This window comes from Protopterus annectens, chromosome 13.part0 (assembly GCF_019279795.1).
Source record: "Protopterus annectens isolate FY-2018-M chromosome 13.part0, PAN1.0, whole genome shotgun sequence".
Classification (NCBI taxonomy): Eukaryota; Metazoa; Chordata; order Ceratodontiformes; family Protopteridae; genus Protopterus; species Protopterus annectens.
The window spans coordinates 1,217,532,622-1,217,547,100 of NC_056747.1; the positions used below are offsets into that span (position 1 = coordinate 1,217,532,622).

General features: G+C 41.7%; 1 protein-coding gene across 2 annotated transcripts in view; it reads right to left on the reverse strand.

Moving 5' to 3' along the window:
• The window catches only part of ITGB3 (integrin subunit beta 3), a 1,138,779-nt gene that overhangs the window by 885,698 nt on the left and 238,602 nt on the right, over window positions 1-14,479 (reverse strand). For both annotated transcript variants that reach the window (XM_044055223.1, XM_044055225.1), the window contains exon 3: window positions 5,655-5,850. In XM_044055223.1, the coding sequence (XP_043911158.1) occupies window positions 5,655-5,850 (196 nt within the window). The remainder of the gene's footprint in view (window positions 1-5,654; window positions 5,851-14,479) is intronic.

The following is a 14,479-nucleotide window of genomic DNA, read 5'->3' on the forward strand; positions in this document are numbered from 1 at the left end:
CATGCGCACAGTATGACAATCTTTGTAAGAGAACTGCCTATTACATGTTATTTGTTAAGACTGTTTCTTAGCAACTGTACCCCATAATCATAGGTTCACAGGTTCATAGGTGTACACTAGACTAACAACTACTACGGCCTTTATAAGCCTATCTGTAAAAATTAATTTGTCCCACAAGTTACATGTTTTAGATATTTATATAGGGGAAATTGCTGGTTAAGACATGGTTTACTGACTGCCTCTGTCATCAGAGATGTGGGTTCTACACCAGAGGTGAATTTTCAATTTCCCATCCAATGGCCCAAGTTATGCTTAAACATGGTTAGGGAGGGATTTTGTTTCACATGGATGGACAACCCGCTCCAAAGAAACTAAATTCTCTGAGATACATAGCTGTGTCTATAATATGCTCTACTTAGGTTGAAAGCAAAATTTAGGTCTTTAGGTCTAGTAGTTCTGATGCCATTTGTTTTGTGGATGTGCAAAAGGTTCATCAGAATGGCGTCCAGGGATGCCTTGTATGCTGGGGATAGATCACCTCTCAGTAGTCTGTAGCAGACTGAGTATAGAGACAGGGTTTTGAGGCAATCTGCACAGGACATTGTGTTTATGCCCTGTATTATTTTGGTAAGTAAGCTTTACAGATGTTCCATTTGCTGCATGTGTCTGGTCAGGTATATACCGAAGGGGTCATTATACTCAATGATGGGTCTGATGAGGACTGAGTATAGTGGTACAATAATTTCCTTGGACCTAGATGTCATGCACTTACTTATAAGTTGAGCAACATGGAAGGATTTCCTTAATAATTGGATATATGTTGGTTGAAGGCCATGTTACTGTCTGCATGTGTTCCCAGATCCCTGACTAGTGGGTCAACCCTTAGGAGTGTTTTATTGATGACATAGTTTCCTGGGTTGGCTGACTTCCCAAAAGGTACTATAATGAATGCATTTCTTTGCACTGAGTTTTAAGCCATGGCTTTGGCACCATTATTTTGTCTGTCTTACACCCCCTTGTAAGATGTTAGCATCATGGGAGGATACTATGACTGCTCCCAATTTGCAATCATCTGCAGACTTTGTCAGCTAGAGACCTTTGATGTTAGTCTAGACTTCTGAGAAGTACATGTCAAAGAGGAGCAGGCCCAGCACAGATCCTTGAGAGATTCCACTGGTGACTGTCATCTTTGAGGAGGAGGAATCACCACTCCTAACATCCTGTGTCCTATTTATGAGCAAGCTGGCTTTTCATTGTGTGTTATATAGGGGCTATACCTAGTTCTGTAAGTTTATTAATAATGTCAGAGTAGGGTATCATATCATATGCCTTAGCCAGGTCAAGGTAGGCAGTATGCACTGTTTTACCCTCATCCATTGCCTTGGTAACCTTCTCAAAGAAGTCCACCAGGTTCAGTGGGCATGATCTTCCTATGACAAAGCCAAACTGGAATGGCTCCAGTGTCTGAAGGTCTCCTAAATTTTTGCTGATCATTTCTATGATAATTCTTTCCATGGCTTTGCATATAAGACTAGTCAGACTAACGGGTCTGTAGTTTCTGGCATCTAATGGTTCACCCTTATGAAGAGTGATAACTGTTGCAGCTCTCCATTCTTGTAGCATGATGCTTGTTTTAAGACTATAGTTAAATAGCAACTCTAGTGGTTCTGATAAGTCATGTTTTAGACTATTTTGGAGGCATCCTGGGATATTATCGGGGTCCATTGAGGCTGTGTTCTTGACCTTAGTGAGCCCAACCAGGACATGTTTTCTATAGTTGAAGGGGTTATGTATTTCTTGGGCAGCAGCAAGTGGTGAGTGGGGGGTAAAGTTGGAGCTGAGTTTTTTCAGACAGCAGATTTGCTATATCACCCAGCTTAGTGAATGTGGCACAGTTAACCACCACTTCAGCAGATTTCTGGGATTTCTGACATAGATGAAGAAAGCTTTATGGCCGTCTTTTGCCTGGGAGGCTATCTTGACCTCAAAATTAGACTCATTGGATGTAATTAGCCCTCTTAGCTGCCTTTTTATTTTGATGAGAGAGTTCTTGTCTTTATGGGAGTTATACTTCCTGATTTTAGCCATGATTTATTCCTTTTGTTGTATAACCTGTTTAATCTGGGATGCCAACAGGGTGGTATGTGTTTGGAGTTAGTTTTGTGCTTACGTCTGGTAGGTATAGCAGCCTCTATGCAGCCACTGACATGGTTGTACAAAATTTCTGTGAACAATTCTGCATAGGCTGCTGTGTTTTCTGGATTTGGAGGGGCACTGAATTTTGACAAACTATCGCTTAATAAAAGGTAGTTTGCCTTGGAACAGTTCCTAACTGTTACTGGGTTTACTGCTGTTACCAAGCTGATTTTGATTTTAAAGAAGACAGCTTTATGGTCAGACCTTACCAGGGAGGATGTGACATTGGGGTGGTACAGCATTCTTCCATATTTGTAAGTACAAGGTCCAGTATATTGGAAACTCTAGTGGGTGTATGCACTAACTGGTTAAAGGTGTTTGCATTTATGAAGTCCAGGAATCTCTGTGCCTGCAGAGTTGGGGTCATGTAGGATTCCTAGTCTACAGAAGGATAATTTAATGTCATCATAAGTAAAGTGTTAGGCTGGATGGGTTAGTGTCTCCAGTAGGTTTAATTATGTGTCATGAGTTTCACAGGACATAAAGGGTGACCTCCAGTGCATCATCCTGTTTAACCAACCTAGAGTTATGCTTGTTATTGATGTACATAAAGACACCTCCAACTTTAGTCCCTGTCTGTGCAACTACTGGTCTAACAGTGTGGAAGACACTGAAATCCTGCAATATCGGGGTACTCTCTGCAGCTTTACACCATGTCTTGGTAACTGTATAGATGTCTATATTCTCTAGGGTGAGGAAGGCTTGGAGTGAGTTTAGCTTTTTGTTTAGACTCCTGGCATTGAGCAGTAACACCTTGAGGTTCAGCTGAGTTGATTTTGCTATGTCAGTAGATATCATAATGATCATCAAAAAAACACTTCTAAGCAATATAAAATAGCATAGCTAAAAACAGGTCAGAAAAAAAGAGTTTCTCCAAGAGGGTAAATATCTGTACTAGCTCTGGGAGAGATGGAACTTGATGGACTTATGAAGTAAAACAAGCAATTTGCCATGTGACTTGCACTACAGGAAGAAAATACTAAAAATAATGTAGCACATTGCTTTACACTGGCAATGTGCTGATGTTCCACAATTTGGGAGTAGGTCCAGCCTGGAGGGGGAAGGGTGCTAGGCTCTGTAAGTCAGGTCAGATGGCAGGCCTTCTACATCAGAAATCTTAACGGTCAGTACTAATGTACAGAGAGCCATATGAACAGCATCATACATAATACAGGATTCTCAATGCAGCCTCTCCCAAGCTTAACACACCATCCAGTTTTTCCAAGGCAGTTGCCTGACAATAGCAAAAACTACACCCATCCCCAGGAAAGGGAGCGCTGTTTACTTGGCATTATATACTTTCACCCAGAGTTGACTTTCTACCAGTTCAAGTCCTTACCCAAATCCTCACCGCTGGCAGCATAGCGAGATACTTTACCACTATGCCAGCATATCTGAGAATGTTATTTAACTCCATAATATGCATACATTCCAAAGCCACTAATGCACTGCACAATGTTCTGCATTTAATCAAAAGAACAAGTGTCAAGGACCAAATTGAGGGGGTGTAACAAGGACAGAATGGGGGGTGGAACAAGGACTCCTCTGCTAAGTAGAAGAGTATTCAGCTTCAAACATAGTATATGGAGTGTGTGGACTACACTCCAAAATTGACAAAAAGATAAGCCTGTTTTTTATGTACCTTTCAGACCTGTTATGGTCTAGTCTCACACTGCAGCCCATATGGCAGTCACCACAAAACAGCATCTGAAGTCTGTAACAACTTTGAAAGCTGTAATGTACTTTACTCTGTTAAAAAGCATGGTGGAGTGAAGTGTCTTACAGCTTTAAAAGCTGTTGGTCCATCAGCACTACACTTTGCTTCTGGCTGCTGCTTTGTGCAGTGCTAAGTACATTACTGCTTTAAAGGCTGTAAAGCTCTTTGTACTCGTACATTTTTTTTTCACTTTGTGGATTGTATTACATGAGAGCAGATAAAGCTCTATGTACTACAAATAATTATCATAGGGTTCCTCAAACATAACCCACTAGTTATGTGTTCTCAAAAGGGATGTCACAACTCATATCTTGAGCTTCACTCTCAGATAAAATTCTTGGCATTCATTTTGTAAGGACATACCATTTTGACTATGTTCAGAGGGGTCTATATCAGCATTTTGAACGCTGACAATATCGAATACGATATTGTCGCGTCACAAATGCCGAAAGTACAGAACATGGAACGGGTAAACAGAAATCTCCATAAGGGGAGATTTAAGTGTACTTCAATGTAGTGCGGTCTCGGAGTTGGTATATTTAAGTAGTGGGGGTGTGGGGGGTGCAGGGGGGCTTGCCCCCTTGCCTTCAGCCATTAGGTTTTTTTTTTTTTTTATCGGCATTCAAAAATTTAATAGGTCGATCATTTCAGTTTGACATTTAGTGATTCGACCTATTAAATTTTTGAAATGCTGATATAGACCTGTTCAGAGAGCCAATCATAATTCTCTGTGACATTAAAATATTACGACTTCAATTATCCAAAGGACATTACTGTGGTTCAGTGGTAAAGACTTTTGCATTATAGCTACTGGATCTGGGTTTGGTCTTGGATCTTCACTCACTGTGTGCAGCTCTACATCTTTTCCCCCCATCTATGTGTTTTTTCAGGTACTCAGGTTTCTTCCCACCTCTCAAAAATATGCTGCTTGGTTGTCTACTGACGTAAACTGAGAGGTAAACAGTGAAATTAAAAAGGAGTACTAGTCAGTCTGTTCCTTTCACTTCCCATTAACATGCCGATTGATTGCTACCTAGGCAGACCCACAGATAGACAATAAAATAACAATGAATTACTAGTCCATCTAGTTTGCACACACCCCTCCCAAAATCATGCTGATTGATGGCCTGCTAAGACAACAGATATTCAGGGGAATAAATATCTGAATCTCTTATCTGGTTAAAAAGCAACTTAGGACAGGTGCCCTGTTTTAAGGCATTTGCACTTTCAGCAGCAAAGTTGCTCAGTTTCAGGTTACTCATTTCTATGAAACACTATATCTTATGGCATATTTTTGACATAGGTATACTGTACACTTTTAAGCATTTTAACAAAAAAAAAATTTAAAATAATGTTTCTCCCTTCTTTAGATAACTGTTCTGTTGCTTAAGTACCATTCCATGTAGCCAACATACACAAATAAACACATATTCGTATTCAGAGATGTGGCTGTTAGTGAACTAGGGTCAAATGTATGTGAGACTTTATGTGTTGTCAGAATCTATTTATCCAAGTGGTGACAATCAACTGCACTAAAAAGGTAGAGTGCAATCTGTTTTCATACTATATACCATGTACTGCCATTTACTTTCCTACCTGTTTATCTCATTTAGGAAAACCTGAGTGATAGCAGCAGCCACGTTACATATGAAAGGTGTCATACCGGAATTGTAAATGCAAAAATCTGTAAGCCACAAGATAAGTTTTGTAACTTCAAACAGAAATACAGCACATGCAGTACCTGGTCGAAGAGTAATGACCATCTTCTGAGGACTTATCTGTGTAAAGTCAGACTTGGAACTAGACTCCTTGTTACTCAGAGGCTTGTCTTCCACAATGTCCATCTTGCTGGCAGGATATTCAATGTATTCTGATTTGCAGACATTTTCTTGGAAATTGTCTCTTAGATCACAGCGGGAGGCTCCTAGAGGGAGGTCCTATTCACCAAATAAAAGAGAAAGACAATGCTGTCTTAGAATGTCAGGGCATCATTTTTTACAGTCGACAGTTCTGTGAGATTCTTTCCAGCTAGTGAGACATAAACTGCATTTTCTGTAGTTGCCCCTTCTACTGGTTACATATATTGCAAACACTCTAAGAATGCATTTGCAACAGCATGTGAGGTAAAAGCAATATTAATTGTTTGTTTGATAACCTGAAGTGGGCTGATCTAGAGACCCCTTTCTGCCATGACTCAATCACAAGGTATGAAACAGAGACCGACTACAGTATGTGTATGTATATATATATATATATATATATATATATGTATATGTATATACACACACACATTTATATATATCTATATATATATATATATATATATATATATATATATATATACACACACATATATATATATATATATATATATATATATATATATATATATATATATGTAGGTTTACTATTGGCATTTCGAACCCAGTTCGGTTGACTGTTTAAAATTTCAACTCTAAATGTGGAATTCAGAATGATGAAAAGTAAACCAAAGCGAAAATTAATATATCGACAACCATGGTTCGATGTATTTGACATAGCAGGAGGAATGTCACGCACCTCCTGTTATGCACATTAATGTACCGTTAAACTGTACAATCAATGGTATGTTAATTCTACTGTTTTGCAAGGGGACTATGGCCCCCTGCACCCCCTTCACCCCCTGCACATTAAATATACCAACTCCGAGATCGTGCTTCAGTGAGGAACTGGGCCATTTCCCTGTTCCTCACTGAACTGCGATTTCCCTGCACAATGTCAAGCACAAATGCTCAAATTACACTGCCCGTTTGTTGTAGTGTAGCCGATCGATTTGGGTTCAATATTCTGCCGACTTCAGAACTGCAATTCGACCCTTTTCCGGTCAGACTGATGCAGTTTCAAGGATTTGGAAAACCCAGATAATCTGGAAAAATGTATTATTCTTTTTACATTTACATTTGTTGTTTACAGATAATGGAAAGGGGATGCTGAACACTTTTACTATCACCGTCAGTTGTGCTGCTGACATGGAAAAAATGGATGTACAGGTAAACCGAAAAGAAGACGATTGATGGGATACTGGTTTGGATTAGCATAAACAAATCATTGGTGAAATCAGGAAATGACAATATAAAAGAAACCAGTAAGAATCGTTATCTAGTAATACCAGAGAGCAGACCCAACAAAACAACTGAGAGAGAGCGAGACTGAAGTGACACAACAGATATAAAACACACGTGGTTAGAGATTTATGAAAAGTTTAATCTACTTTGCATCCTTTTCCCTAATAAAATGGCCACTTCTTTCTTTCTCTGTGAATTCACACATGCAGTACACTTCCCTCTTCTCACTGGCAAACCACAAGGGTATGTGAGACAGATCTTACGCCTTGATCCATTGATGAATTAAGCTGTCAAGGAGTCTTAAATCACTGTGGTGAATGACTAAGCACTGGTCAGGAGCGACTCAGGAAATAAGGCTTCCCATTCTGTCCATGTCCAAAGATAACCTTAGCAATGCCCTTTTCTTGGGTCATTTAAACTTTGTGTTACTAGGATTCCTTTCTGCATCATCCCAGTCACCAAAATGTTATCCACGGGCTGCATTCATACTGAGCTGAAATCCTAACTCTGATAATCTTTTGCTATTCAGAATACCAGCTAGCAGTTACATTTTCCAACATACCCAGCTTTTCAAATTATAGCAAGGTACCCACCGCAGATGTTGTGCTTTACCTCTGTTAAAGATTAGAGGTGGTGATTCCAAATAAGATGTGTACCAAAATGCTTGACAAATCTGTGGATCTGATTAGCTTTAACAGTAAATCAGCATTTCATTGCTGCCACTTAAAAACTATGCCACTATAGAAAGTATCATACCCTCATTATGCTCCAGAAGTTTCATCAATCCTTGATAAATACGTATAGCAATAAGTTCATACCGGGCACATTGTAATTCACCTTTAATGCTAGATGATTTTTTTAACATTACTTATATCCATTACCTTATAAAAACATAACATTTGGCATACACAGAAATGCTTTAATACCACTTGTTTTAGATGCAGGCAGCATTACTAAGAGATATGAGAACAGTTAACAGTAAATTTTCAATTAATGTGTAATTTTTCAAAAGTGCATAATAAATACACTGAATCACAGTTTTAAATGCTGAAAACACAAGACACATGAGCAGCTTATCATTTCAAACAACAATTTGATTATTTTGTGATTATAGGGTAGCTGCAGGCACTGAGGATCTTAGTAAAACCACACATAAGCATTTGAAACTATTTAACACTGCAGTGAGGTGCACTTACAAACAGGCTGTGCAAGGTAGAAACATGGCTGTGCCTTCAAATCAAGTGTCATAGCTAGATGCAGAAAACCAAGTCTGCTACTTTTTTGTGATCTGCAGGATGTTTAAGATGTAATTGCTAAATGGTGCAGATGACAGAAGTTTCTGGAATCAGCAAAAGTTGATTCTAGAAACTCACTCATATAAAAGCCACTGATAAAGGCCATGTTCTGCTTATTACAGTCTAGTGATGGACAGACAGTTCGGCAATTACCACTGCTGGCCAGAGCTATGGCTTGTTATGTTAGTGCCTCAATACAGTACTGCTCAGCAATGCAGGAATATGCAGAGCTTAGGCACAGGCTGCAATGGCAGGTAACAATCCCAGAAATGATCTTCTCTAATTCCTTCTCCCTGCCTGCCGTACTTCCACAGTTGCTACTGGATTTCCACATTACATCTTTAGAGCTTGCTCCTAATTATTACATTTATTTTATGTATCTCCCATTCCATCAAGAACATTTTCCTCTGTCACCTCTTTTGGAAGACTGCATCTAGACTCTTATAGGTTCATAGGTGTATACTAGGCTAACAGCCCTGGAGCCTATATATAAGCCTAGCCCGAGAAGATTCCCTGGCATCATGCCGCCCAAAGTTAGTTCCCAGTGCCCCTGTCAAGCAAGGCCACTGAAGTGATCCCCAGGGTGAACTTCCTATTGCCCACCCACTCGTCAAGATTTCTCTTAAAGAGGGCCAGTGAAGTGCTCTTCTTGATGTGAATGGGAAGTTTGTTCCAGAGTATGGGAAGTCTCTGGGTTAGGTACCTGTCCCTTCAGCATGTTCTGTTTATTGTGGTAAATGGGGTTTAGGTCCCTGGAGCATGTGGCACAGAGGGATTGGGATTTCTTTAGCAGTAGCATATCTCGCAGCTCTGTGTCAGACATGGCTTTGTAGATCAAGCAGAAATTGACTCTAAGTAGGCAATAAGAGACAGAGTATAACTGGAGTTTTTTGAGTCTGTCCATACAGGGCATGTGTCTAAGGCCTAAGATCCTCTTAGTGAGGCATTTTTGTGGGCTTTCCAGTTGTTGTAGGTGTCTAGTGAGGAACATACCAAATGGGGCATTGTATTCTATAATAGGTCTAATGAGGGACGAGTAGAGAGAGATTATGACCTCTTTCTTCCTGAATGAGAAACCTTTTGTAATGAGATATGCCACATAGAAGGACTTTCTGACTACAGTGGCAATGTGGCTATTAGGAGAGGTTGTTGTCAACCTGTGTCCCCAGGTCTGTTATCACACCTTCAGGGTTTAGTGGGCTTCCGCCTAAGTGGTAGTTCATGGGCACCAAATTTTTCCCAAAGGGAATGGCAATGCATGTTTTGGCATTGAGCTTAAGGCCATGGTTCTGGCACCAGTCACTGGTGTCAGTGAGGCCTTTTTGTTGAATGTCTGCATCAGTTGGAGAATCAATAATGGCTCCCAGTTTGCAATCATCTGTGAACTTGGTCAGCCAGAGTCCCTTTGTGTTGGCTTGAACTTCAGAGAAGTAGATGCCAAACAGGAGAGGACCTAGGATCGATCCCTGTGGGACACCACTTGTAACTGGTTGGTAGTCAGTTTTGGAGTCCGCTACTTTCACAATGTGGGTTCTATCAGTGAGCCAGTTGGCAATCCATCTTGTGACATATGGGTTTACGCCTAGTTTGGTGAGTCTATCTATGATTCCTGAGTGAGGGATGGTGTTGAAGGCCTTGGCAAGATCTAAGTAGGCTGTGTGAACTACCTTGCCCTCATCCACACCTTTTGTGACAGACTCGAAAAAGTGTATCAGGTTGAGCAGGCATGATCTACCTTTCACAAACCCAAACTGCATGGGGTCCAGAGTTTGGAAATTCCCTATGTCCTTACTTATAAGGTCCATGATGATAGCCTTACATATCAGACTTGTCAGACTAATGGGGCAGTAGTTCCCATGGTCTGTAGTTGCTCCCCCTTTGTGGAGTGGGATGACCATAGCAGTGTGCCATTCGGTAGGAACAAAGCCTGAAATGAAGCTGTGATTAACAGAGTACTCAGGTGTGGTGCCAGTTCACTTTGTAACTCATGTGGAACACAGGCAGGGATATTGTTAGGTCCTATGGAAGCTGTATTCTTGGCTTTGGACAGTGCATTTTTACCTGTGTAGCTGTGATAATAGGGACTTGGCATTCCTCAGGTATTGTGATAGGCCCTTTAGGGGGTTAATGGTGGGTAAAGTTCGCACTGAGCCTGTCGGCCAATATATTGGCAATATCAGTTGGTTCTGTATATGTACAGTCATTGTGGTGTAGCTCAGAGCAGATCTGAGTATTGTTTTTTTAATAATTTACTTAAGTAGTATTTGGTAACATGGTAGGTCTACTGTCAGTGAACAAAAAATAGTTAATTAGTTACTTAGTTTACTTAGGTTCATAGGTTCATAGGTAGGTACTAGGCTATTGTCCCAAGGGCCTATGTAAGCCTAGCCAACAAGGTTCCCTGGCTTTCGCCACCCAAGAAAGTTATTTTCCTGTGCCCCTGTCGAGCAGAGCCATAGAAGTGATCCCCAGGGTGAATTTCCTATTTCCCATCCACTCATCAAGATTTCTCTTGAAGAGTGCTAATGAGGAACTCTGCTTGACATAGATAGGTAGCCTGTTCCAGACCATGGGAAGTCTCTAGGACAGGAATTTATCCCTCCAGCATGTTCTCTTTATTGTGGTGACAAGGCTTAGGTCCCTAGAGTGTGCATCTCAGAGGGATTGGGATTTCTTTAGGTGTAGCATGTCCAACAGCTCTGGGTTTGACATAGCTTTGTATGTTAGGCAGAGGTCATCTCGGAGTAGGCGATATGCTATGGAGTAAAGCTGGAGTTTTTTGAGACGATCAGCGTAGGACATCTGTTTGAATCCTGTAATCCTCTTTGTGCAGTACTTCTGTGGCCTTTCCAGCTGTTGCAGATGTCTCGTGAGGTACATTCCAAAAGGGGGGGTTCTACTCAATAATGGGTCTAATGAAAGCAGAGTAGAGGGGAACAATGACCTCTTGTTTCCTGGAAGAGAACCTTTTCATGATGAGGTGTGCCACATAGAAGAATTTCCTGACTACTGGGGCAATGTGATTACCAAAGGAGAGACTACTGTCCACCTGAGTCCCAAGGTCTCTTATCACTCCTTTGGTGCTAAGTGGACTGCAGCCTATGTGGTAGTTCATGGGTACAGAGTTTTTACCAAAGGGGATGACAATGCACTTTTTGGCATTGAGCTTGAGGCCATGGCTCTGACACCAGGCATCTGTCTCAGTAAGGCCCTTCTGTAGGCTGTCTACTTTGTTTGGGGACTCAACTATGGCACCTAATATGCAGTCATCTGTGAACTTTGTCAGCCAAAGGCCCTCTGTGTTAGCCCATACTTCAAGAAGTAGATTTCAAACAGGAGAGGAGCAAAGACTGAACCTTGTGGTACTCCACTTGTCACTGGTTTGAAGTCAGAATTGGAGTCTGCAACATTTACAGTGTGGGTTCTGTCAGTCAGCCAGTTGACAACCAATCTTGTAACATATGGATTTATACCCAGTTTAGTGAGTTTATCTTTAATACCAGAATGGGGGATGGTGTTGAAAGCCTTGGCGAGGTCAAGATAGGCTGTGTGAACTGCCTTACCCTCATCTGTGGCTTTGGTGACTGTTTCAAAGAAGTCAATCAGGTTCAGGAGGCATAATCTGCCTTTTACAAACCTGAACTGGGTGGGGTCCAGAGTTTGGAGGTTACCAATGTCTTTGTTTATGAGTTCCATGATGATACGTTCCATGGCCTTGAAGACTAGGCTCATCAAGCTAATAGGAGAGTTCCCGGGGTCTGTGGTGGCTCCCCCTTTGCAGAGTGGTATAACTGTTGCTGTGCACCATTCAGTGGGTACAAAGCCTGATGTGAGGCTATGATTGAACATAGTGCTTAGTTGGGGGGGCCAGTTTATTCTGAAGTTCGTGTAGAACGCAGCCTTGGATGTTGTCCGTTCCCATGGATGCTGTGTTCTTGGCTTTGGAGAATGCAGTTTTTACCTGCACAGTTGTGATTGCAGGGGCTTTGCATTCTTCTGGTATGGATATGGGCCCTTTAGAGGGTGAGAGGGGGGGTAAAGTTAGCACTGAACCTATCACCCAGGATGTTGGCGATATCCGTTGGTTCTGTAGTTTTTATGTCAATGTGCTGTAACTCTGAGCAGATCTGGGTGTTGTCATTGAGATTCTTGACATAGCTATAGAATGCTTTGTGGTTGTCCTTAGAATCTGTGGCAATCTTGTTTTCATAGCTAGCTTTGGAGGATTTTATGAGGGATCTCAGCTTCTTACTGAGGCTGACCAGGGAGCTCCTCCACTCATGGGTTTTTACTCACTTTTGCAACAATTTCTTCCTTCTGTTGTAGAGTTTGTTTATAGCAGGGGACCACCAGATTGGCTTCCTTTTTTGGAGGATAGCATCTTGGTTCTGTTAGGGATAGCATGATTCATGCACTCATGTAAGTGCTTACAGAGTGCATTTGTGTAGGATTTGGCAGTTGTAATTGTAGTGTCCATCTGCATGGGTGCCATGAAGTTTGTCGCTTCTGTCTTAAGAAGCATGAAGTTGGCTTTCCAGAAATTTTTTACAGTGGTTTCCTTAATGGGAGGTGGGGGCAGGATGTAGATATTTATGGTGATTAGCTTATGGTCGGATTGATGAGGAGTTGACTTCAGGTGTGGAACACCTGTCACTCATGTTGGTAATGACTAGGTCTAGGATACTGTTGCCCCTGGTAGGGGTGTGGATAAGTTGATCCAGGGCATTGGAGTTAATGAATTCTAGAAAGCACTGAGAGCGAAGGAATTGGTACATGAATAGTTATCCCAGTTAATAGTGGGATAGTTCAAATTGCCCATTATTAGGGTGTTTGGTTGAACCCTAATATTTTCCAGTATATCAAGAAAACAGGAGTCAGAATCCTGAGGCATGGTGGGGGAGCTGTAGCAAGCTACAATTTGGATTGTAGTTTTGCCCAGAGTTAGTTGCACTTGGATAATTTCTGATGCATTATGTTGGGCAACTTTCCTGGAGGTGTGGATATCCTTAATGAATATGGACACACCTCCGCCTTTGGTGTACTGGTCCAGGCTAGATGGCTGAAAGGTATGGTATGAGTTATAGCCTGGTAATGCAGGGGTGCTCTCTGGAGCCTTGAACAAGGTTTCAGTCACTGCACACATATCTATGTTCTCCATTTTAAGGAGTGCCTTGAGTGAGTGCATTTGAGGTTTAGACTTCTAGCATTGAGTAGCATTACCCTCAGTTTTTGCTTGCCTATACCTGTTACGGTGTGGGGTTTGCATTTAAACCTTGCCTAAAAAAGCACTATAGGGGCGGCAAGAGCCTTATCCAGTATCCAGAATCCCAGGGGCGACAGGTGCAGGCCGTCTCCGGCAAAGCATCGAGGCCTGTTGACCATGTCGTCCCAGGTAGACAGATACTGGATCCCCTTAGAATGACACCAGAAGCTTAGCCAATTGTTGAAGTCAATCATTTTGTCCTTGTACTGTGGTATCATTCTGGGTGAAGGTAGGATTCTACTCAGGGCTAGGGTCATACCTGCCTAGATTACAAGATCGGAGAGCTCTTTCATGTCTCTTTTCATGTAGTCCAAGGAGGTACATCTTGTTCACACCAACATGAACAATGACTGAGTCATATTTGTACTTGTTATGGAGTGACCTGAGTGGGTGGGTTATGTGGCGGATCCTGGCACCCGACAGGCAGCTAACAGTAACCTTCTCTTTGTCTATTCTGGCAAGTGGAACATCAGTGTGCCTGATTATAGAGTCACCTATGACTAATGTATTGGGTACTTTATTTTGCCTAATGGGCTGTGGTTGAGTGGCACACTGAGTCTGTGGGTTATGTGCCTTTTGGGTTGTGTTGAGGGGTGGAGGTTGCTTGTGTTTCTGCTTTGGAGGTCTCTGTTGCTTGAGCATATTAATACTGAGAGCCTCCGCAAATGTTTTTGTGTTTCTATGTGTGAGTTTTGTGGCGTAGGTTTAGTGGGACTATGTGATGAGTGTGGTGTGGTGCAATTGTTTACCTTCTCCTCTTGACTGACAAGTTCAGTATTGTTTTGAGAGTCCTTTGCCTCCAGTTTGGTTAGATAAATGCATCTCTCACAGGTTGTAGTGTTGGGTGGTACGAGGAGAGGGTTGTCAATTGCTGCATTGCCCCATGATGCCCAGATTCATCAGG